Source organism: Crocodylus siamensis, chromosome 4 (genome assembly GCF_052110815.1).
Source record: "Crocodylus siamensis isolate JL-2025a chromosome 4, ASM5211081v1, whole genome shotgun sequence".
Taxonomy (NCBI): Eukaryota; Metazoa; Chordata; order Crocodylia; family Crocodylidae; genus Crocodylus; species Crocodylus siamensis.
The window spans coordinates 81965274-81988735 of record NC_143398.1 but is presented as its reverse complement, the minus strand read 5'-3'; the positions used below and the strand labels follow the sequence as shown (position 1 = coordinate 81988735).

Sequence of the window (23462 nt, the reverse complement as noted above, 5' to 3'; positions counted from 1 at the left end):
TTTTCTCCCTCCATCTATGCCGTGCTTGTCCCTGCCCCAACCCCACTCCCTCCCTCACTGCAGGGTCCTCTATCTGCTCCCCACCTTTAAAAACAAGAACAAAAGGGTACATGAGCTGTAACTGAGACCAAAGGGGTACACTTGTTAAAAAAGGTTGAAAACCCTTACCTTAATATATTAGAGGCTCTGACTCATGGTGGCTCCTTCACTTGGATTCCTACTGTTAGGTCATGTTGCACTAAGAGGGGGTTGGGGGGTAACATGACATGATGATGGTAATCCTAGACACAGACATGGGAGGCCCAGTACTTTGTGGAAAATAATGTGATACTATTTCTTTCATTTACTTCCAAGGAATAGGAAGATACATGCAGCCTCACTCATATCCATTTAGTGTTAGTACAGTATGAATTTGACTTTGAGGACAGGCTTTCAAAGATTTAACTGCAGTAGTGAGATGGAAGAGGGGCTTGGGGGCATGCACCACAATCACACTCATTATACAAAAAAGGAAATGTATGGTCCTCTCCAAACACAGTCCACTGTCAGAGTGCATATGGCGATTTCTTCCTGTTTGACCTAAAGGCTAAAACTTGAGGTTAATAAAATAGAAGATGATTTGTTAAACTAAAGGTTTATTTAGGAGTTTAGTTAAAAAAGTCAGCCTACAAAACAAATTAAATTTTTTTGTTCTTTACTTTTGAGTATGTCAGAAGGTTAATCAGAAACAAAAAGCTGAGCTGCCTCCTAACCAATAAAACAATGCAATGTAACAGGAAAACCACTAACTTTTTAAGTGTAAAAGCATGAAATGCGGCCAAAAAGAAAAACAAAAAGAGCGACAAAAACAACACACCAAAAACCCCTAACCAACCAAAACAAATGAAAACTGTTGTGAAGCTTGCTCTTAAGTATTATTTGAAATAAATATGGAGATTTGTATAACAGATTAAGTCTCAGTTTCAAATCAGTTAAAATGTTATCAAACGATCCTGATTCTTATGCTACTTTTAATTTCCCATAGTTACAGTAAATCAAAATAAGGAACATCAGGTTTTCAACAATGCTTTAAAAATGAAACCATATGCATAATCAGAAGGATAAATGGAACCATGAAGTTATCATAATTTTCAGGTAAGAAATTAAATTGATGCATTGTGACCAAAATGTAAATGGAAATTTTAGAAATTCAGTAGTCAAAATAAATATTTAATAAAAAAATTCACACACTTCATCTGTGACAAAAAACAACAGGTCGTAGCAGTTGGAAGTAAATCAGAAATTACATTTTTTTATGTTAAACAGTGCTAAATTTAGTGGCTTATTATGATGCCACCTTAAATAGTGGTAAATCATTTTAAAATGTTTTAAAGTGGGAAGACTAGAAACACTGTTCCAATGATTGTAAATAGTAAAGCCAGCTTACTATACAAAAGGAAGAGATACTACACCAAGAAATCAATCCATATACATCATCAATACAAATTCAGCATGGGCTTCTGCAGAACATGCTGGTTACTGTGCATTAGTCAGTGTCCTACAAACTGGGTTAGTAAACAGAAAGAGAACTCCAGACATTTGCTATATAATGATTTTTAGGGGTGGGAAAAACCCAATGTTAAGATGCATAAACTTTCTTTTCCCCAAAAGAAAACATATAGTAAAGTACCATGAGAGCACCGTAAGATTTGTTTTGATCAGTTAGATAAGTGGGACAACCCATTTATTGTAAATGAAAAGCAAATAAAGTTTAGTGTATTACTCTATATTTGGAAACAACCTCAATGATTATTTTAACTTCTTGTTTCATCAGCCTGTAGAATCTGAAAGATTACCTACTACACACACGCTACAGCCAGTATTATTTTTATTTACTCTGTTAAGCTCTAGAACACTGATAATGCAAAGAAGGTGGTTTAATGCATAGGGAAGATCTAGAAGACTCCAATGGCTGACATGTAAACTGAATTTCAGAAAAAATAGTTTTTTAAAAAGGTTATACAGAAAAAAGCAGCAGTGCAACTTGTTTACCCTATTAAACTCTCCATTCAGTTTTTGCTGCTTCTTTTAAAAGTGTTATTGAATCTCTTGCACCAACATCTTAGTGTTAGAATGCCAGTTTGCATCACTGGAAGATTGCTGTATTATATCACGCTCAACCCTTGACCCAAAAAGTTTATTAAAATCTCTGGACTTCTTAACAGATCATTTAGTAAAGCAGCCTTCTGTTGCTCAATGATATACTGTCAATATTCTTTCCATTTTCAAAGCACCAGGCCTACCTTTTACTTTGATCAAACATCACATAATAATTAAAAGTAGTGTCCATCCCTTTCTCTATTGTAAAATGATAAAAAGCTATTCACCATTTAATATACGTTCAATCTCTTCTAGTCTTTTCAAAGCAGCTACTCTTTTTTTTTCAATGTCTTTGATTTCTTTAGTAGATTTTTTTTGAGTCTCTTTGTCTGCATTATTTTTTTCTATTCGTTTTTTGCTTTTTGACCGTCCTTTGTTTTTACTACTAATTGTCTGGGTGGTTTTTTGTTCATTTTTTACTACTTTCAAGTTTTCATACGCAATTTTTTTCCCCCCTACAGCTGCAGTTCCATCTACTGGAACTGTTGACTGTCCTGGAGCACCAAGAGATGCAATTTTACTTCTGACTATGTTCAGATGGCGTTGAATATATTCTTCATGTGGTGCTAATGCTAGCGTCTCAACCAAACATTTTTCTGCTTTTATTAAATCTCGTTCTTCAAAATAAACTACACAGAGATTATGTTTTCCTTGAACATTGTTGGGATCCAATTCCAGAATTTTTTTAAAACACTTCTTAGCTCCACTTATATCTTTCTTTTGGTTCATTAAAATGTCTCCCTTTAATATCAGACCTTTGGTATGATCAGGGTAGTATCTCAACAGCTCTTCCAGGACTGGCAAAGCTATTAGCTCCTTTGCAGTCTGAGAATAAAGAAGTGCCAAATTAAACAAAGCACTTCGAAAGTTTGGTTGCAATTTTATGGCTTTCTTCATCCAAGTCTCTGCTTCCATATCCTTTTTGTCATCCATAGCCAACATACCCAAATTGAAGTAGCCATTTGCATCCTGTGGTTCTTCCTTCACATAATTTAACAGCCTTTGTTTAGCTTCAGGTCTGACCCTGGCATCACCTAAAGAGACAGAAAAAGTTAAATTTCAGAACTCTTACGAATATCCACATAACCCAAAACTAACACATAACATTATTCAGTGATAAACAAGTGAAATATTCAAGAAAGTCAGAACAGTGATAGGCGTTTAAAGGTACTTTACTCAGAATAGTAAAAGTCATATATAAGTACTAGTTACATGACACCACTGTTTCCTGTTGAATACGATTATGTTTTGGTAGATACAAATAACAGCAACTCTACAAGTTTGAGAAGAGGGCTTTTTGCACGTGATGCAAGGTAATAAATTGGCTGGAGGGCCACACCCAGAGAGTGGTGGTGGATGGGTCATTTTCGACTCGGAGGGATGTGGGCAGTGGGGTTCCGCAGGGCTCGGTCCTTGGGCCCGCACTGTTTAACATCTTCATCAGTGACTTGGATGAGGCAGGGTAAAAAGCACCCTGTTCAAATTTGCTGATGACACCAAGATGTGGGGGGATGTGGGCACGCTAGAAGGGAGGAATAGGCTGCAATCGGACCTAGACAGTTTACAAGGGTGGGCGGATGAGAATGGGATGGGATTCAACACCGACAAGTGCAAAGTGATGCACCTCGGGAGGAACAACCAGCCCCATACCTACAGGTTAGGGAACTCCCTTCTTGTCAGTACAGAGGTGGAAAAGGATCTTGGAGTCATCATTGACTCCAAGATGAACATGGGCCGGCAGTGTGGGGATGCAGTCAGGAAGGCCAACCGTACCTTGTCATGCATCCACAGATGCATCTCGAACAGGTCCAAGGAGGTGATCCTCCTCCTTTACGCGGCACTGGTCAGGCCACAGCTGGAGTACTGCATCCAGTTCTGGGCGCCACACTTCAAGAGGGATGTGGACAACAGGGAGAGGGTCCAGAGGAGGGCCACTCGCATGTTCGGGGGCAGCAGGGCAGGCCTTATGAGGAGAGGCTACGGGACCTGAACCTGTTCAGCCTCCAAAAGAGAAGGCTTAGGGGGGATCTAGTGGTCTGTTACAAACATGTCAGGGGGGATCAGCAGGCACTGGGGAAGTCCCTGTTCCACCGAGCACTACCAGGAGTGACCAGGAATAACGGTCACAAGCTGGCAGAGGGTAGATTTAGGCTACATATCAGGAGACGCTACTTCACTTGCAGGGCAGCTAGGATCTGGAACCAACTTCCAAGAGAAGTGGTGCTGGCTCCTACCCTGGAGGTCTTTAAGAGAAGGCTAGATGTATACCTTACTGGGGTCGTTTGACCCCAGTACTCTTTCCTGGCATGGCAGGGGGTCGGACTAGATGATCTACTCAGGTCCCTTCCGACCCTAGAAATTACAAAACTATGAAAATGAAGAGAAAAGGTCAATTTGGACAAAGATCTCTCACAGAAAACTCGGCGTGGTAGATGCCATTTTGTCATTAAAAAAATAGACTGGAAAGAGATTGGACCATGAGATTATCAAGGCTGACCTCAAAGCCTGGCTAAAATATTTTCCATGTAAATATCAAATACAAAATTCTGCAACTTTGATAGCTAATTTTTTAAAATGTTTCTGTGCTTCACATTCTGTCAAATATAATGTTTTACTTCTAAAACAAATACTGTAAAAGAAGTTGGGTTTGATTAGGTTAGAACGAGAGCTAGCTTGTGGCTTATGGTCACCTTTATAAATATTCCACTTTGCATATTTTAGCATAGGATCAGACCTCAACTATATAATATACTATGAGCTCATTACCCCTCCCCTCCCGCAAACAAAATCTATAAGTAGTAATTTTGCTATATAATGTAGGTAGAGAAAGTTGAATTTCTAAGAGAATTTTTACCCTATCTGGATTTAGGTTAGTAACATTACAGAAAAATACTTGCTTTTTAGGGCCAGATATACAGCTCAATGCAGTAATCAAAATTATATGAAAAATGCTTCTAGTAACATTTTAGAAAAATGGTTTGAAATGAGGATTGTATGCATATTTTATGGGTGCATTCAGACAAGCATTCATGTGCCTCTTGCAGCGTCTCAAACCCCTTTGAGACGCTGCAAGAGGCATGCGCGGGAACAAAAAAAAGTTCCCTGTGCTGCAAAAATAACTCTGGCTGAAAAAAGCAGGGCAGGGCATGGTCCCTGACCATGCCCAAGGCAACGGAGGCTCAGGTCCTCCACAGAGCTACTCTGGAAGCCAGTGAGAGCTCCTCTATGGTTGGCCCTTACCCTGGCGCTGAAGCATGCTGCTTGCCCAGGCACGGCAGGCAGTGTACCAGCTGCAGGGAGGTGGACCTGGGCTCCATGCTGGTAAATAGGGGGCTGGAGGAGGGAGTGGGGACCACAGGTGCTGGTCCCAGGCTCTAGCTCCCCCTGGCTGCAGATCTGGGAGGAGCCAGGCAGGGTTATTTTGCCCCACGTGGCACAACTTGCACTACGCCAAACTGCATGTCCAGGGACGCGCGTCAAGGCAAAAAGCCCTGGCTCAAATTTGCAGTGCTTCTATTTGAGCTGCTGCAAGTACACATGCCTGCATGTGTGGATGTGTCCTATATGCTGAAAACAATAACATTACAGTATAAGAAATCAATGAAGTCTTAAAAAGAAGTACGTAATATCAGATGAGGTATGTGAATAATTATACTGTAGATATTCTACATGTTCCAGATAAGCCTACAGAGAAAATTATAACAGTAAATCCTCTCTTAACTATCTTCTCTTAAAGTAGGCTTTGCGAAAAAGATACCACAATTTGCTATTTTCTAAAGATGACAAATTAGAATTCATTAAGAAGCCAAATTGCTGCATGTTGTAAATGAAAAACTACATTACCTACTTGAAACTAGCCAACATACCAGATTCTTGCATTAATAGTGCAGAGTTGAACAATGCCAGCTTATGCTTAGGATTCAATTCTAACGCTTGGTTGAAGTTCTTCAGAGCTTCTGTTGGATCTTTTAGCTCAATATAAACAATTGCCAAATTGTACCACAAGTCTGCATTAGTTTGGTCCAGTTCCAGAGCTCTCAGATATGCTTCTTTAGCTTTCAAAGGTTTATTCATTTTTAGTAGTAATTCACCCCTGTTGACAAAACAGATTAAACTTGTGTCAACATGTTATGGACACATTAAAAATGTTGGTAAGTTTGTTTTCTTAAATGTAGGGATCTTGGTGATGAACAGGATTTTGATGAAGGAAAATTTCAATCTGAGGACTTTAGAAGTCAGTAGAGCCTTTTGGAAGGTTGTTGCCCATTTGAACCACCTGCCAACTTCACAGCACAGTGAAAAAGTACACCAGGAACAAAGCAACAAGATATAATTATTCCAGTTATATAATTATTCCATTGCACATCCCTGGAGACAAACTTTATATAGCAAACGGTCATGACTTAGGATAAAAATGATGGGTAAATGACTACTCAGCTACCACCACTAACATTTTATCCTCTTCACTTAATGGGTGGCTGATACTTTTTATATTTCTAAACAGCTCACAACTTAGTCCACAATATTAGGTAAATAAACTGTCTATTAGTGCTTGGTAATGGCAAAAAGACTTTCGTATATTTTGAAGAATAAAACTTCAAAATTAACAGAAATACCTGCTAATGTAAGCCTGCTTGAAATCTGGCCTCATACTAATTGCTTGTCGATATAATTGATCTGCTTCTTCAAGGCGAGACTCATTTGTCCGAATCAAGTTTGCAAGGTTTATATAAACATTTAGATGATTAGGAGCAACTCGCGCTGCATACTTTTTACCTGGAATAATCTGGAAAAATATTATGAAATACGCCAAAAAATGAATTAATGGAAGTTCACTCAGAAGGATGACTATAATTATATGTATCAAATTAATTTTCAAATTTTGTTAAAATCACCAAGGTAACCTGGTATATTCATAATAACTTACATTGCCACATCAACAATTGCTTTCACTGGAAACAAAATACATATCTGAAACCATAAGTCGTCAGAATAAATGGCAACCATCCTTCCCTCCCTTCCCGCAAAATACGAGTCATTTGACATACCAGGAATTTAACTGAAAAAAACAACATTCACACTGATTTACCCATCAGTTACAAACTGCAACACTAAATTTAAGTTAGAACTGAAAATTTTTTTTAAGCAGAAGAATACTCTAATAACATAACTAGATGATATCAAATACTTATCAAACAATAAAAAGCCCCAGGAAAAACTCTTCCTAACCTTTCATTAGGAACTGACCAAACCCCAAGACCAACACATGCACCAACTAGTCAACCATCCGTCAGAAAAAGCAATTAACTTTAGGTTTAAGATATCCATCCTAATGCTCGTTTGGTTCCTAAAGGAGCTAGACAATGTTATTTAGAGTGACATTAACAGTGTGTCCTAGGATTTAAGTTGTATCAGATCCTCAATATCTTCCATGTTCATTCTTTATGCATGAACATTTTAACAACATGTTTGTAGCTAGACATTGTGGTATCATTTAAAAAACAAACAAAATACAAATAATATTCCCTAAACAGAATTTTGGGAAGTGGACGGGAAAGGGTAATGTGAAGCCGCTAATTTTTTTTAAAATGATATTTTTGAAAGTATGTATTTTAAAAAATATTAACAAAGGTTTTTCTATGTAAATACTCTCTTCAAACTTTGGAAACAAACAGTATTGCATTCTAGTGCAGGGTAACCAAAATAAAAATTACTAGAAACAATACATACAAAATGGAATATCCTATTAATTTTTTTCTCAAATCGGGTATGAAGCATCAATAATAAAGTAAAGATTTTAAACGATCCTAATTTTAACAAACAAGTGTAAACCTAATAAGATTTTAAATTAGACTGCAACGCTTAAGAGAAAAAAATTAAAAAACTTTTCTGAAATATTCAAAAATATTATAAGTCTTTATACTCACAATGAGGAAACAATAGCTATATTTCCTGTACTACAGTCAATCTAAAACAAGTCTGAAAAATTTATCCGGATGGTGAGTATTTTTAAAAAACCATTACTACTTACCTGTGGCATCAGTGATTTAGCAATCATGTATGATTCTTCAGCTTCTTTGGTTTTGTTTAAATTTTTATAAGTTCTTCCAACATTCATATGGGCACCAATATCATCTTAAAATAAAAAAAGAGAATGCACTTGACATTCCACTCATGTTTCATAACTTTTATAAATAAGAGTTTATAAAATGAATAGTGTTAAATATTCATGCCTTTTATCTGTCCTATACTTTGCACAGCATCTAGCACAGTGTTCTTCTGAACAACTAGGACTCTGAGATTATACGATAATTTGAGAGACAGATAAGCATCTGAGATGCCTCTTGGAAAACAGGTAAAATATTCTGGTTGTAATTGATCTAGTTGTACCCTACTTTCTTGCATACAACATGCACCCAAATACAACAGATACGTTTTTGAAAGATGGAGGTAAAAAAGAGAGGGTTTTTCCAGCTCTGGCTACACAGAGCTGGAAAAGATCCTAATCTTTAGGTGATTTACTCTCCTCTTCATGCATAACTAAAGCTGAATCCCTAGATGCTGCTGAAGACTAGTCTCTATGGGTGCATTTATGATTCTGAAGAGAGTCTCTGGTGAACAGAGTCTGAGACAAAGAGACAAGGAAAATTAGCAGACAGCAACATTTCCCTAAGAAAGGCATGCTTGATTAGTGGAACATCAAGACCGTTAAAAAGGAGGAGCAATTATTAACACATGTTGAATGAAGAACAGTGACCCTTAGTCAACTGACTCTCAGCCATCTGAAGAATACCAGAGTTCCTGAACTGTAGAGCAGAAATTGAACCAGGGTGCCCTTCCAACCCTAGGCAGAAAATCAGCTTCCCTGCTTAATGCACACACCCCTATTTTAGGGGGAAAAGTACATGGTGTATCTGAGAAAATATGTTGCTAGAATGTGTCTTGTGACAGAATTATCACGTAAGTAGTAAGTATTTCTAGAGAGTTTCTGCAGACAGAGAAAGTCATTATGTACTGATCTTGACCCAAACAAATACCCTTTTGACTTGAAAGGTTTTTGAAATAGCAAGACAATGTAAACAGGCCTTCTTATATCTACTTCAAAGAAAAAGGCAGAGGAAATAATTAAATCCTTATATACTGTAGACTATTTCTGATTGGATTCCTTCCCAAAGTAGGAAAATGTTAACTTTAATAGCCAAAGAGACTGAATTTTTTTCTATTTAATAATTAAAATTTTTCAATACTATTTATCTTGATTTTGTTTGGGATAAAATCTTCACAGTAATTGTGTCAGAAACAAAATAGTGTATAAGCAAAGAGTCAAGATTATGTTTTTAAGAATATACAAAATTATACCTCTATATCAAGACAAGCTGGAGATAACCTTAATTTTATCTTTGTAAGACTGAAATAAAAAGCAATGGACAAAATACATATGCAGTACTGTGGGAACATTATTTATCCATAAGCAGTCAGTGGATCTTGACGGGTGTTTTTTCAAATGTATTATTAAAGCTGGATCTTGGCTAAACCATCACATTGTCAAGAACTGAATGTTGCAACATGAGACACTAAGGTTCCTAGTTTTCTACTGATTAAATATTACATGCATACCCATGATTTTGAACGTTAGGGTCACCCAACTTTGGCAATGACCCCAGCGCTCACACATCTTACAGACCAACTACCATGGGGACACTGCCTCCAGGATTTCCCTCTGCCCACCGTGTGGTCCAAACCAGCAGTACATAGCCCCCTGACTGTTTCATTGATAGCATACATGCATACAGACCCCTGGATCCTCCCCTGCTGCATGACAGCAAGAGAGGACACTGCTAGGAGCCATGGACCACAGAGTCCACAGGTCATCAGTTGGACAGCCCTACACTAAGAAGGGCTAAGAAGTCATGCAATATAAATGAATAGTTCTTTCCAGCAGATCAGTTCTAGTTGTAGTGACAGAACAACAATTTGGCTTACAAACTTTAATGTTTTGCTATGGCCTTTCTGTGACAGACTTATGAAATAATAAGTTATAAATATTTCTAGAAAGTTTATACAGATAGAGAAGGTTGTTATGTATTGGATTTTCAACCGAACAAAAACCCTTTTGACCCAAAGGTTTTTGAACTGGCAAGACAAAACCTAGAGGTCTCTTATATTTACTTCATAGAACAACGCGGAGAAAGTGATCCAATAAATCCTCATATACTGTAGGTGAAAAGTGATTTGGCCACAGTAAAATGATTTGTCCACCTCATTGAACACACAAAGCCACCCTTTATAGTTACCTAAACTATATTTCAAAGCAGTAAGGAATTCCTATTAGAGAATGCTGATCTCTTTTTCTGATGCAGATGAATTTTATACAATTATCTGAAGTTCCTATCTCATGTTCTTATTGACAAAAGGAATTCAAGCTGCAATACTTTTTGTGATTCTATAATTTAGAGAAACAGCAATTGGGTTAATTCATAACTGAGTAACAACAAGATGAAATATCAAGGTAAATTGATTCTTTCCAGAACTTTTGTAAGTTGTATCAATAGTTAAGGTTTGATTTTGACACTATAAAAAACAAATCAACTGATTATTAAAAACAGAAAGAAAACATGCAGCTGAGAAGCTAACTTATCATAAGCTTTTTGGAAGTAATTTCTCTTTCAACACAGCAAAGTACAAAGCTATAATCAAATGGCTGGGTGACACCGAGTGAACTGTAGCTAAAGTTGGAGTGGTTGTACTACACTTGTATTGCTTAAGAAACCTAATCATGATAGCAATAAAATTGTTTCTCCTTAAATTCCTTACAGAAGAATAATTTTACCATACTACAGGTAAGACTAAGCCTACCAAATATAGTATAAACTACAGCATACAGACATGAACTTTCTTTTGGGAAGGCAGAATGAAGAAGAGAAAAAAAGATCAGGGTCAGGACAAGGAGAAAAGCAGCAGTGTCTTACCTGCCATGATATGAGCTCACCCCGAGGCATACCTAGCAGTGAACTGAAGGCTCTGGACATGCAGATGGGGTGGGGAGTATCCCCTTGTCAGCCTTACTCCCTACCAGCTAAAAGGTTAACCCTCTCTCAGCTGCTACTTAATGGTATATAACAACTATAAAAAAGCTTAATTCAGCAGCAGCTGTGAGAAGGTTTGTTGTTGGCTGAGCAGACCTCTCTCCGCAGCAGCATGAGGGGGACTGCCATTCTGATGGCCTCCTTAGAAGCTGGGACTTTGAAACAAACTGCTCTTAATTTCTGCCATTTAAGACCCATACCCCAATTTTTTATTGTTAATTTTATGGAAAAAGGTGCGTGTGATATACAAATAAATACAGGATTCAGTTACAGTCAACAATTACTGCCAAAGTTATTTCTGAAAACACTATTAAAAAAAAAATTCAGAATATATGAGAACCTGTCAATAATTTCTACCTGGTTGCACGTGTGTGGCTTGAATGAAGAATCTTAATGCTCTTTCAAAATTCTTTTCATTCTCCAATGCATGACCCACATTATTCCACAGTTTGGCATTGTTTTTATTTACCTAAATATGGAAAGCATATAAACATGCAGGATATTAAAACTCTGCTTATTTAACACAATGTGCTTTTAACTACTTTATATACATTCAAAGCTGCACAGAACATAATTTTGTATGTTAATAAAATTAATCAAGCTACTGTGTAAAAGATGCGTCATGTCCCAGACTGGCAGGATTACAAAAATTCAACTTGTTAGTCAGAATCTATACCAGACTTGCCAAATTCCACCTCTATAGAAAACTAATCTACATTACAATTATTAAAGAAAAAGGTCCATCTTACAGTAAGCAAAACTAACCTACCACACATCACTGAATTTCAAAATGGTGTGTAAGCTTATTTCAGGACCGTACATTCTTGAAACCTAGGTCAGCAACTGAATAAATGTAACTGTAGGTTCCTAAAAAAATGAGTACTTACCCTATATGCCTTATTCAAATATTTGATTTATTCAAATATTTGATTTATCTTGTGCAAAAACAAATCAAGGAAAAGCCTCAACATCTTTTTTTTCCCTTCGTTTGCACATTATTTCCAATGCAAGATTACGTATTTGTTTCTAAACATTCAAAGAATCAATTATGTGCAAATAGAATGATGGTGGAAATGTAACTTCTAAAAAAAAATTACCGTTTTTCCCTATTATCAGGCTCTGACTCTTGGAATTTTGAAAAGACTAACTAAAATTCGCAATTATGCATTTACCCCAAGCCACCTTGAAACTTAATACTCTACCTTTAACGCGGACATAAACAATGTGTACTCTGATTCCCAATCCCAATTCCTGTGCAGTGTTTTTAAGGCATGAGTGAACAGCACCACAGACAGACAAATCCAGGACAGCTTTCTTAGCATGCTATTAAAAAAATAAAAATAAAAAGTACATTGAAAAAAAAAAATCACTGAATGAATAGTACATGGTATCAATATATTAAGTTGCATATTTTATCTTCTTCTAAAGCATAGATTAAAGCTGTTACTCATCAGTTCATTTATAGAAAAATCTTTACTATATTGATGTTGCAACTTCAGCTAAAAACTAGAAAATAATTAAAACTCCAAACTTCAAAAAACCCAAATATTTAGCCACAAAATTATTGGTATCTGTTATAGCACTTGTAGCATTACATAAACCATTAGATTAACAGAATGGAATTAAAAAGGTTTTATATAATAAAATGTGGGAATCTACACAAATGGTAAGTTCTCAGAGCCAGTTCAGAGCAGCCCCACGGTGGCAGGCTGACTTCCTGGACTCCCTGCCAGCCAGGGCTGCTCTGGCCCAGCTTAATGTGCTATAGTCCTAGGTGCATGTGAAGATGCAACACCTAGAAGCAATAAACCCTGGCATCATATGCACTGGTTTACTACTTCGCATTAACTTCATATGCAGATACACCCTACAAAATGTATCTTAATGCTAAGGAAAAACAAAATTATACATTCTGGTTTCCTTGATAAAAACGCATGTGACAAATGATTAGGGTTAGAGAATTGAACTTAATAGTAGTACTAACTTACAATATACAGTAAACGCTCTGTTACCTGGCATCCCCCATTCCTGGGGGATGCCGGATAACAAAATATGCCAGTTAACTGAGCGGCCCCAGCCGCTGCTTCTCTCGCCATGTCTGGGGTGTCCCTTTCTCCTCTGGAAGGTGGGCCCCACACAGCCCCATGCAGCCTGTTATGCCCCTGGGCTGTGGGGGCTCGGCAGCGCAGGCTGCTTTGCCCCCAGCCGTGGGAGCTCAGAGAAACCGGAAGTGCCACAGCGGGCACTTCCGGTTTCACTCTGTTACATGCTGGCATGCTGGTAGTAAAGCATGCTGGCTTGCAAGATGCTGGATAGCGTAGCTTTTACTGTATAACTTTTGATTCCAACAGAAAATATTTGGTGCAAGCTTGGTATTTCAAAGAGCACATTTAAACAACAAAAACATCACCACCACCAAAAGTCATACTTTTTGTGGGGGGGCAGGAGGGAATCACATTTTGTTAGTCATAGGTGGAGAAAAGGAAAAGCTTTAAGAAGATGCTCAGTCACGAAGTCTTAGACTGAACTGGAATCCCCACTTAGGTTAGGAGTGAAAGAAATACTGTACAGTAAACTATCCATGGGAACAACTTCAGAATACAGTCAAGCCTCTTCCCATAAATTGAAATAAGCTCCAAATTTGCTTTTCCTCTAATATTTTACAGAAACAAGTCAAACCCTTTTAAACTGCACAAGTTAAACCCTTAAAACCCACAATTTTGGACTAGGAGAGGAAGACAAAGGATCATATTTTCCTTCCTAATATTTGATTCAGTTCCCAAATTCAGCCTCACACAATAATAAAAGTATGCTTATTGATCAAAAAAATCTCACTGAGACGTGGTGAGTCACTGTGAATCACATGCATTAAGAAGTAATTATAAACACCTTAAAGCAACACACTGAATTATAAACGGCTTAATGCAACACACTAAGGATAAAAGGTGATGAATAAGTTATAATAACTTCAAATGTTCATGTGCAAGTATGTTGGTGCTCATTCCAAATTCATTTAAATCTGAAGTAGGAAGTAGTGAGCTGGGATTAAGTAAATTAAGCTTTATCTTCACATTCTTTTAAAAGACACCAGGATGAAGCTTAAAAAAAAATTTGAAAAGTATCTCATCTGTGATAATCGTATGGAAAATATTTTCATCCTGAAAATAAAACAGCAAAACAAGCTTCTAGATTATCTTCTAGTGTTAGTTCTAGAAACTATTTAGAACAGAATTAATTTCATATATCCCCTGTAATTCCTTAATCTAATAAGCAAATTTCATGATCTCAGTGGTTCCTTTGACTGGAGAAGTTTCTTATGTTCTCTCTACATGTGCAGGTAAAAGTGTGGTTGGATCTAATGTGTGGTTCACACAGTCATGCCTCCTGCTTTGCCATATGTGCCTAGCAGGATGTGCAACTGTGGGATTGTGCATTTGGTCTAATTATACCTTAATGCTGGGGTAGAGGGAGCCAAATACCAGTCTCTTCCTGCTTCGGCAAGAAGTAGGTACCCATGGCTGGGAGCCAGCTTTGCCGAGGGAGATCCCAGTTGTGGGGGCCGCACACAGCCAGGATCAAGAGCCCTATGAGCTGGGGGACTCTCAGTCCCACTGTGGGTGAAGTGCAGTCAGAACCAAGAGCCCCATGTGGGCCTAGGGGTTTTACATACCCTTGGGCAGCTGTGGTCCCCAGCTCCAAACCCAAGGGCTTGGGAGTTGCACTTGTATAGCTGGAAGCGCCCCCCCCCCCACCCCATCAAGCTGACTGGCCACAGAGGAGACCCTGCTATATAAACAAACTAAAGCTCGATAGCAACCAGCTATATAGTTAGTACATATTTTTGATGTCTAACTTCTTAGCTGGTTGAAGCTTTTTCTTGTGTAATTATTACTTTGCAGGTATAGCTAGTTTCAAGGTAATTGCACAATTAACCAGTTAACTGAGCTGATACCTGTTATGGGTACGGAGGCCTTGGTTCCTAAACAAAGCAAAAACAAAGCATCAAAAGATGCTTACAAAATTACAGATATTTATTATTACATACAAACTGCATATTAAGCATAGGAAGTGAGTTGTGTAACTTAATTTTATGCTTAGAGCAAAAACAAATTTTCTGGAATTCTCTGACATCAACACAAAGAACAAAGCATGGCAATTTTTTTAAAATTTGGCTGATGTAAAACACATCCACGTGTTAAACAGGGAAAAGGAGTAACTTACAGTTCAGCACCAACTGATGTTTAAGGTGGCAATAAGAATCTAAGAAATGCAATCTTAATCAACTGAAGCTAGTCTTAAACCTTCCTTAACTCACACTTTAAGGACCAGAGAAAAACTAGCTTCATTTGGGTCACTAGGGTCACAAAACAAAGAAATCTCTCAAATGTTCCGCTGTTTCCCTAGGTCATACAAGTTAAATCCATAAACGCTTATACTGGGAACAAGAAAAATAACTAAGACTGTGGTTCACTGTGTGACCAAAAATAAGGCAGCAGAGGAAAGAAACTTAGCAAGAAAGCTTTTACCTTGTATTCTTCCCCCCGCCCCCAGTTTGTTCTCCTAACTTTTTATACTAATAAAGTTCTTGTTCATTCAGGTTACCTGAACAGTTCCATTTCATAAAGTTACTGATGTGCAGGTGGGAAGAAGGGTTAATTTGGCAGGTGGGACTCTGTTAATTAAAACCAGGCAGCAGATTCCCTTCTGTGAGCAACATAAATACGCCACATTTTTAAAGAAATGACACTGAAGATGCAGAACAATAGTCTGGAGTGGACATTTGCTTATACCATCAAAGTACCACACAGTGCACTCCCTACTCAAAAGCTGTAACATACTAAGGCAGTTAAAAACTTGGGAAAACTATTGGGCTAACGTGCAATTAACTTTATTTCATAATACATATTTATGCAGCACTTTACATCAAAATTAGCTAGTTATGCTACATTTCATAAGTTCTAAACCTCAAATTTTCACATACCTTTTACTTGACAGTCTCTTCCACCCATGCGCTACTAAAATGCAGAATCCCATGCTAGGAACATACAGTACTCGTTCTGCTACTACAAATCCAACAGGAAAGAAAAGGTTTGATGCAGGAATGAATGGCAACACTATTAAGCAGAGTGCCTAGACAAAAAAAGAAGAGACATCTTAATAACCAAGACTACATAGTTACTAATTGCAACTGCCCACTAAACTGTCAGATAAATTTGAAATACCTCATTAAAAAGTATAGCTACTGTATCTCAAATTAATATTTTGACACCACAAATGTAGTGCTCATGTAGGAAGAATTTTTTTAATTTACAAATCGAATTCATTACTTAATAAACTTATCAAGGATGCTTATTTATCTGAATGCCTACACAATTAATGAGGAAAACCTGGCCAAACATTAATATTATTGAACCTCAGTTTACTACATATAATATGAAATACTAATGAATAGTTTCATATAGGATTTTGGTATTCATAATTCTATTACTGTAAAAAGATTAGTAAAATATATACACTGGATGCACATGGGTATAGGTCCTATGAAAGGAAAAGGCGGGCGCTACAATTGCATCAAGCTCTTAAATTGCCCTCTTCCCCCAATTATGAGAATTTTCTCATTAAACATTAAAATATATCAAGTAAAATAATTGCATGTAACATGCATAAACAAAGTAGAGGTACAATCCCTAGAAACGTATGTAAAACTTACGAATTCAGTTAATTGACAAGCAGAGAGATGGTAAATACGAAACTAAGAAGTACACGTACTAAATATAAGCAAAGACAGCACTGTCAGCCACATTATGACATGAAGGAATACAGTAAAGCAACTAGGTAGATACAATTCAACAATTTTTTTTTTTAAACTTGCAACTTAATGGTGATTTTCTTGTCTGCTGCAAAGAAGCCAGGGATGTCACTGCAACTGACTGATCTGACAAGATCACTTTTAAATGCAAGAATTCCTAGATCCTTAACTCTTGATTGACACTTGGTACACAGTGGTGACTCCCAAGACCTCTGAGTACACTAAATGATCTATTTGCCTTAGGCACAGAGGCCGGTACGTAGCAAAATATAAAAAATACAACAACCAGATTCGGGAAGTTTCTGCAGAAAAGTTTCATACAGTCTTCTCAATAAATGGTATCATTATTTTGGGACCAATATTCTTTGTGTAAATGTATTTAAGAAATATTAATTTACCTTCCTTCTCACCAGCAAGAACATCACTAGAATAGAAATTCAGAACATCACTAAGATCAACACCATTCTTGACAAGGAAGATTCATAAAAGTTAAAAATTTTGGCAGATACACCTGAATGCAGCAAATTGGAAGAGTCAACGATGGAGAAGAAAATGTTCCAAAGTTAGCCCTTTACCGCCTCAGGCATGTCTTGTTCATCTGCATCTGTGTTTAAAAGGAATGTGTTGCCCTTGGAACATGTGACAAAATTGCAGCAATATGCTCACATTCATCATGAATTTGATTCCTTCTCTCTTACAATTGGGTCATTTTAATAAGAAACCCTCCAGGTTGTCTTCCTCAACATCAAATATGGCATTTGTTGGAATATTATATTGTGTTCATGAAAAGGAATTCAAATTTTCAACCAAACTGAGGGAAACAGAATGTTTAAATTTTGGCATGTATTTTACTAGTCCAGCAGTATCACTTTTGGTTTGGTAGTCCAGTTGAATTCACATGACTTGGTCAATGCCACTTGGAACCTTTCAGGTTCTTCGCAAAAGGATGGACACAAACAATACACTAAGTACAGTAAAAGCTCTGTTATTTGGCATGATGCCGGACAACAAAATATGCCGGTTAATAGAGCGTCCTGGGCCACCATTTCTGGGGTGTCCCTCTGCCCTTCCCAGAGCATCACCGCCCTTCGCGCGGGCCCTGTGGGACAGGGAAACGGGCCCCGCACAGCCTGTTATGACAGTGGGCTGTGGGGGCTTGGCATCTATAGATGCTTCTCAAGCAAATCCTGGGATGTCATTCTCCCGTTGTACTCAGCCTTGGTGTCGAGCTGGAGTAATGTGTCCAGTTTTGGGCTCCATAATTCAAAAAGGATGTAGAGAAAGTTAAGAGAGTGCAAAGGAGAGCCACGTGCATGATCAGAGGTCAGGAAAACAGACCTTATGATGAGAGGCTGAGAGCCATGGGACTCTTCAGCTTAGAAAAGCGCAGGCTCAGGGGTGATCTGGTGGCCACCTGTAAGTTTATCAGGGGTGCTCATCAGGATCTGGGGGAACGGTGTTCACCGGAGCGCCCCAAAAGATAACAAGATCAAATGGTCACAAACTCTGCTGCGACCGATTCAGGCTAGACATAAGGAAGAACTTCTTTACCATCTGAGCCCCCAAGGTTTGGAATAGACTGCCACCAGAGGTGGTTCACACACCTACTTTGAACACCTTCAAGACACATTTTGAAATAGGATGCAATTCAACAAAGATAAATGTAAGGTACCCCACCCAGGGAGGAGGAATCCCCAGCACACCTACAGGTTGAGGGATGACCTCCTCAGCAGCTCAGAGGGATCTTGGAGTCATAGCTGGCTCCAAGATGAACATGAACTGGCAATGTAACAAGGCCAGTTGCACCTTGCTGTGCATTAGCAGATGCGTGACTAGCATATTGAGGGAGGTGCCCTTTATGTGGCACTAGTCAGGCTGCAGTTGGAATATTGTGCCCAGTTTTGGGCACCACACATCAAGAGGGACATGGAGAATCTGGAGAGGGTCCAGGAGGGCCACTCGCATGATTAGTGGCCTCCGTGAAAGATCCTACAAGGGGAGGTTGAGGGATCTGGATCTCTTCAGGCTTCACAAGAGATGTCTGAGGGGAGACCTTGTAGCCGCCTATAACTTTATCAAGGGAGGACAACAGGGAATTGGAGATGCGCTATTTAACAGAGTACCCCTAGGAGCAGATAGGAATAATGGGTGCAAACTAGTGGAGAGTAGCTTCAAGTTAGACATTAGGAAGAAATAATTTACAGTAAGGGTGGCCAGAATCTGGCATGGGCTTCCAAGAGAGGTGGTACTATCACCTAACTTGGAGGTCTTCAACAGGAGGCTAGACAGTTACTTGGCTGTGGTCATCTGACCACAGTCCTCTTTCCTGCCAGGGGAAGGGGTTCAGACACGATGATCCTTTGTGGTCCTTTTTGACTCTACAATCTATGAATCTTGGTAAAGTCTCTTAAATGCCTGTGTATACACAGATACCCACACCCATCCCACCGTATTTACCTGAATTCAAGATGTGGTTTCCCAAATCCAAACAACAAAATAAAAAATAAAGTCATGTCTCAGATTTGAGTACTGACCTGGGACAGGTAGCAGCTCACCTCTAGGTTTGGCCCTGTGCTTGGACTCAAATCCAGAGTTACTTGCCCCAAGCCAGGGTGGTTCACGTGGTGGGGGAGAGAGGGCTTATGGTGGGATGCATGGATGATCACTAGTGCAGGCCCTGGAAGTGACAACCACAGAATCAACAGGTCAGGTAACAGAAAGGAACTCACTCCTACCCCAGTCCAAGGACAGGACTCTAAGAGGACAGGAAAGCCTAGGGCTTCTGATGGCAGACTTGGCTGCCTGTATACAAATGCGAGGAGCGTGGGGAATAAACAGGAGGAACTGGTCCTTCTGCTAAGCAAAAATGAATATGATCTCATAGAGGTAACATAGACCTGTTGGGACTCCTCCTGTGACTGGACCACAGGTATTGTTGGTTATACCTTGTACAGGAGGGATCATGTTGCAAGGAAGGGCAGGGTTGTAGCTCTCTCTCTGAAGGAGCAGTACGCTTCCCTACAAGAGGAGATTGGCACCCACGGAGGGTGACTTGAGACCCTGTGGGTTAGAAACGGGAGAATGTGGTGAAAGGGATATAACCCTAGAAGTATATTACAGACCTCCTAACCAGGAGAAAGAGCTTGACCACAAATTCACTAGGGAACTGGCAGAGGCTGCACACTCATGAAGTATGGTTGTCATGGGTGACTCCAATCACCTTGATATCTCATGGGAAAAGCATTAGCCAAATCTGATCAGTTGCGAAGCTGCTTCACTTGTATTGATGAGCTCTGTTTGACTCAAGAGGTCTATTGGCTGACAAGAGGTAAGGCACTTCTGGGTCTGGTACTGGCCAAAGGGGATGATGTGGTTAGTGACCTGAGGATCAAAGGGAAGCTTGGTGACAGTGACCATAAGTTGATCACTTTCTCGATCCATCACAAACCTGGGAAATCAGTCAGAAAAGCAGAAATCCTTGACTTTAGGGAAGCTAAATTTCACAAGCTCAGGAAGTTGGTTGTTCAGCCCCTAAGAGACCATGATCTTACAGAGAGAGGAGTCCAATATGAGTGGCTGCTCCTTAAGGACGTGATCCTAAAAGCACAAGGGAAGTTCATTCCAGCCCATAGGAAAGATAGCAAAAGGGCTGAGAGACCCCCTTGGCTCAGTAGGGCAACTCATGGACCTCCTGAATCTGGAAAGAGAAAATTATAGGGGATGGAAGTGGGGAACCACCACTAAGGAGGATTATGCAGCACTGACCCACACCCGTAGGGAGCGGAGCAGAAAAGCCAAGGCTGAAACCAAACTCAAACTGGCTACGGGAATCAAGGACAGCAAAAGGTCCTTCTTCAAATAGATTGGAAGTTGGAACAAAAAAAACCAAGGGCAACATTGGACCCTTGCTAAGCCAAAAATGGGGCAGCTGACAACTGACACCCAGGAAAAAGCTAATCTCCTCAACAATTACTTTGCGTTGCTTTTCTACCCGCCCAAGGGGATTGCTCTGCCTGACAGGATGCAGGAATACCAGGGTAAGGATGATCATATGCCTATAACTGGCAAAGATATTGTGAGGGAACAGCTCGAGAGGCTGGATGTCTGCAAGTCAGCTGGCCCAGATGGAACGCACTCAACAGTGCTAAAAGAGTTGGTTGACATCACAGCACAACCAATGGCAAGGATATTTGAGAACTCACGGTGCTTGAGAAAGGTTCCTGAAGATTGAAAGAGGGCCAAATGTAGTGCCTATCTTCAAGAAAGGAAGGAAGGAAGATGCAGGGAATTACAGGCCAATCAGTTTGACCTCAATCCCTGGAAAGCTCTTGGAAGGTGGGGGGTGGAAATCAAAGAAACCATCAACAGCATGCTAACAGAAGACAATGTTCTAAGAGATAGTCAATGTGGCTCTGCTGCAGGTAGGTCTTGCCTGACCAACATCATTTCCTTCTATGACCAGGTAATACATCACCTGGACGAAGGAGAAGAGGTTGATGTCATATATTTATATTTCAGAAAAGCCTTTAACTTCATCTCCCACAATGTCCTCATGGTAAAATTGGGGAACTGCAGCCTTGACAAATTTATGGTCTGATGGCTGGGGAACTGGCTCCGCAGTTGGACCCAGAGTGACAGTCGATGAAACAGAGTCAACATGGCACATGGCTCAGTACTCAGACCAGTACTCTTTAATATATTCATAAATGATCCAGACTGAGGTGTCAGAAGCAGACTGCCTAAGTTCATGGACGACACCAAATTATGGGCAAGTGTGGTCACACTAGAGGACAGGCTGGCAATTCAGGCTGACCTGGACAGGCGTTGGCAGATCAAAACTTGAGGACATTCAACAGAGAAATACAATGTGCTCTTCCTTGGGAGAAAAAAACTGACATCATACTTATAGGCTTAGCAGTTCTATACTCACTAACACCATGACCAAAAGAGACTCGGGGATGAACATGAACTACCAATGAGATGCTGCAGCTGGCAAATCAAATAAAAATCTGGCTTGTATCTACTGATGCATCTCATGCAAGACCCAAGAAGTTATCCTCTTGCTTTACTTGGCCTTGGTGAGGCCGCAGCTGGAGTACTGCATCCAATTCTGGGCTGCACACTTTAGAAAGAATGTGGAAAAGCTTGAGAGTCCAGGAGAACAGCCACACGCATGATTACAGGTCAAGAGAGCAGGCCTTATGAGGAGACGCCGAGAAGCATGGGATCGTTCAGCCTGGAGAAGGGAAGGTTCAGGGATGACTTGGTGGCAGCCTATAAGTATATAAGGGGTGCGCATTAGGAACTGACAGAACATCTGTTCACTAGGGCACTCCAAGGGAAGATATAATGGCCCAAACTACTAGGAGACCATTTTCATAGTTTCATAGTTTCTAGGGTCGGAAGGGACCTGAGCAGATCATCTAGTCCGACCCCCTGCCATGGCAGGAAAGAATACTGGGGTCAAACGACCCCAGTGAGATGTTCATCTTACCTCCTCTTAAAAACCCCCAGGGTAGGAGCCTGCACCACCTCACTTGGAAGTTGGTTCCAGACCCTAGCCACCCTGACTGTGAAGTAGCGCCTCCTGATATCTAACCTAAAACTACCCTCTGCCAGCTTGTGACCATTATTCCTGGTCACTCCTGGCAGTGCTCGGGGGAACAGTGACTCCCCCAATGCCTGCTGATCCCCCCTGACTAGTTTATAACAGGCCACAAGATCCCCCCTCAGTCTTGTCTTTTGGAGGCTGAACAGGTTCAGGTCCTGTAGCCTCTCCTCATAGGGCCTGCCCTGTTGTCTCCTGATCATACGAGTGGCCCTCCTCTGGACCCTCTCCATGCTGTCGACATCCCGCTTGAAGTGTGGCGCCCAGAACTGGATGCAGTACTCCAACTGCGGCCTGACCAGTGCTGCATAGAGGGGGAGGATCACCTCTTTGGACCTGCTCGAGATGCATCTGTGGATGCATGACAAGGTGCGGTTGGCCTTCCTGCCTCCCCACACTGCCGGCCCATGTTCATCTTGGAGTCAATGATGACCCCAAGATCCTTTTCTGCCTCCGTGCTGACAAGAGGGGAGTTCCCTAACCTGTAGGTATGGTGCCGGTTGCTTCTCCCGAGGTGCATCAACTTGCACTTGTCTGTGTTGAAACCCATCCTATTCTCATCCGTCCACCCTTGTAACCTGTCTAGGTCTGATTGTAGCCTGTTGCATCCTTCCAGTGTGCCCACATCCCCCCACATCTTAGTGTCATCAGCAAATTTGAACAGGGTGCTTTTTACCCCCTCATCCAAATCACTGATGAAGATGTTGAACAGTGTGGGCCTGAGGACAGAGCCCTGTGGAGCCCCACTGCCCACGTCCTTCCAGGTTGAGAAGGACCCATCCACTACCACCCTCTGGGTGCGGCCCTCCAGCCAGTTGGC

At 40.1% G+C, this 23462-nt stretch overlaps 1 protein-coding gene across 5 annotated transcripts in view; it reads right to left on the bottom strand.

The window, feature by feature from the left end:
* Positions 1-1192: 1192 nt before the first annotated feature.
* TMTC3 (transmembrane O-mannosyltransferase targeting cadherins 3) overlaps positions 1193-23462 on the bottom strand; it is a 60330-nt gene continuing 38060 nt past the window's right edge. For all 5 annotated transcript variants that reach the window (XM_090042647.1, XM_090042651.1, XM_090042648.1 and 2 more), the window contains 7 exons: positions 16207-16355; positions 12428-12548; positions 11583-11694; positions 8171-8274; positions 6756-6925; positions 6006-6232; positions 1193-3173 (listed from right to left, as the gene is read on the bottom strand). In XM_090042647.1, coding sequence (XP_089898773.1) covers positions 2359-3173; positions 6006-6232; positions 6756-6925; positions 8171-8274; positions 11583-11694; positions 12428-12548; positions 16207-16355 — 1698 coding nt within the window. In that variant the 3' untranslated portion in view covers positions 1193-2358. The remainder of the gene's footprint in view (positions 3174-6005; positions 6233-6755; positions 6926-8170; positions 8275-11582; positions 11695-12427; positions 12549-16206; positions 16356-23462) is intronic.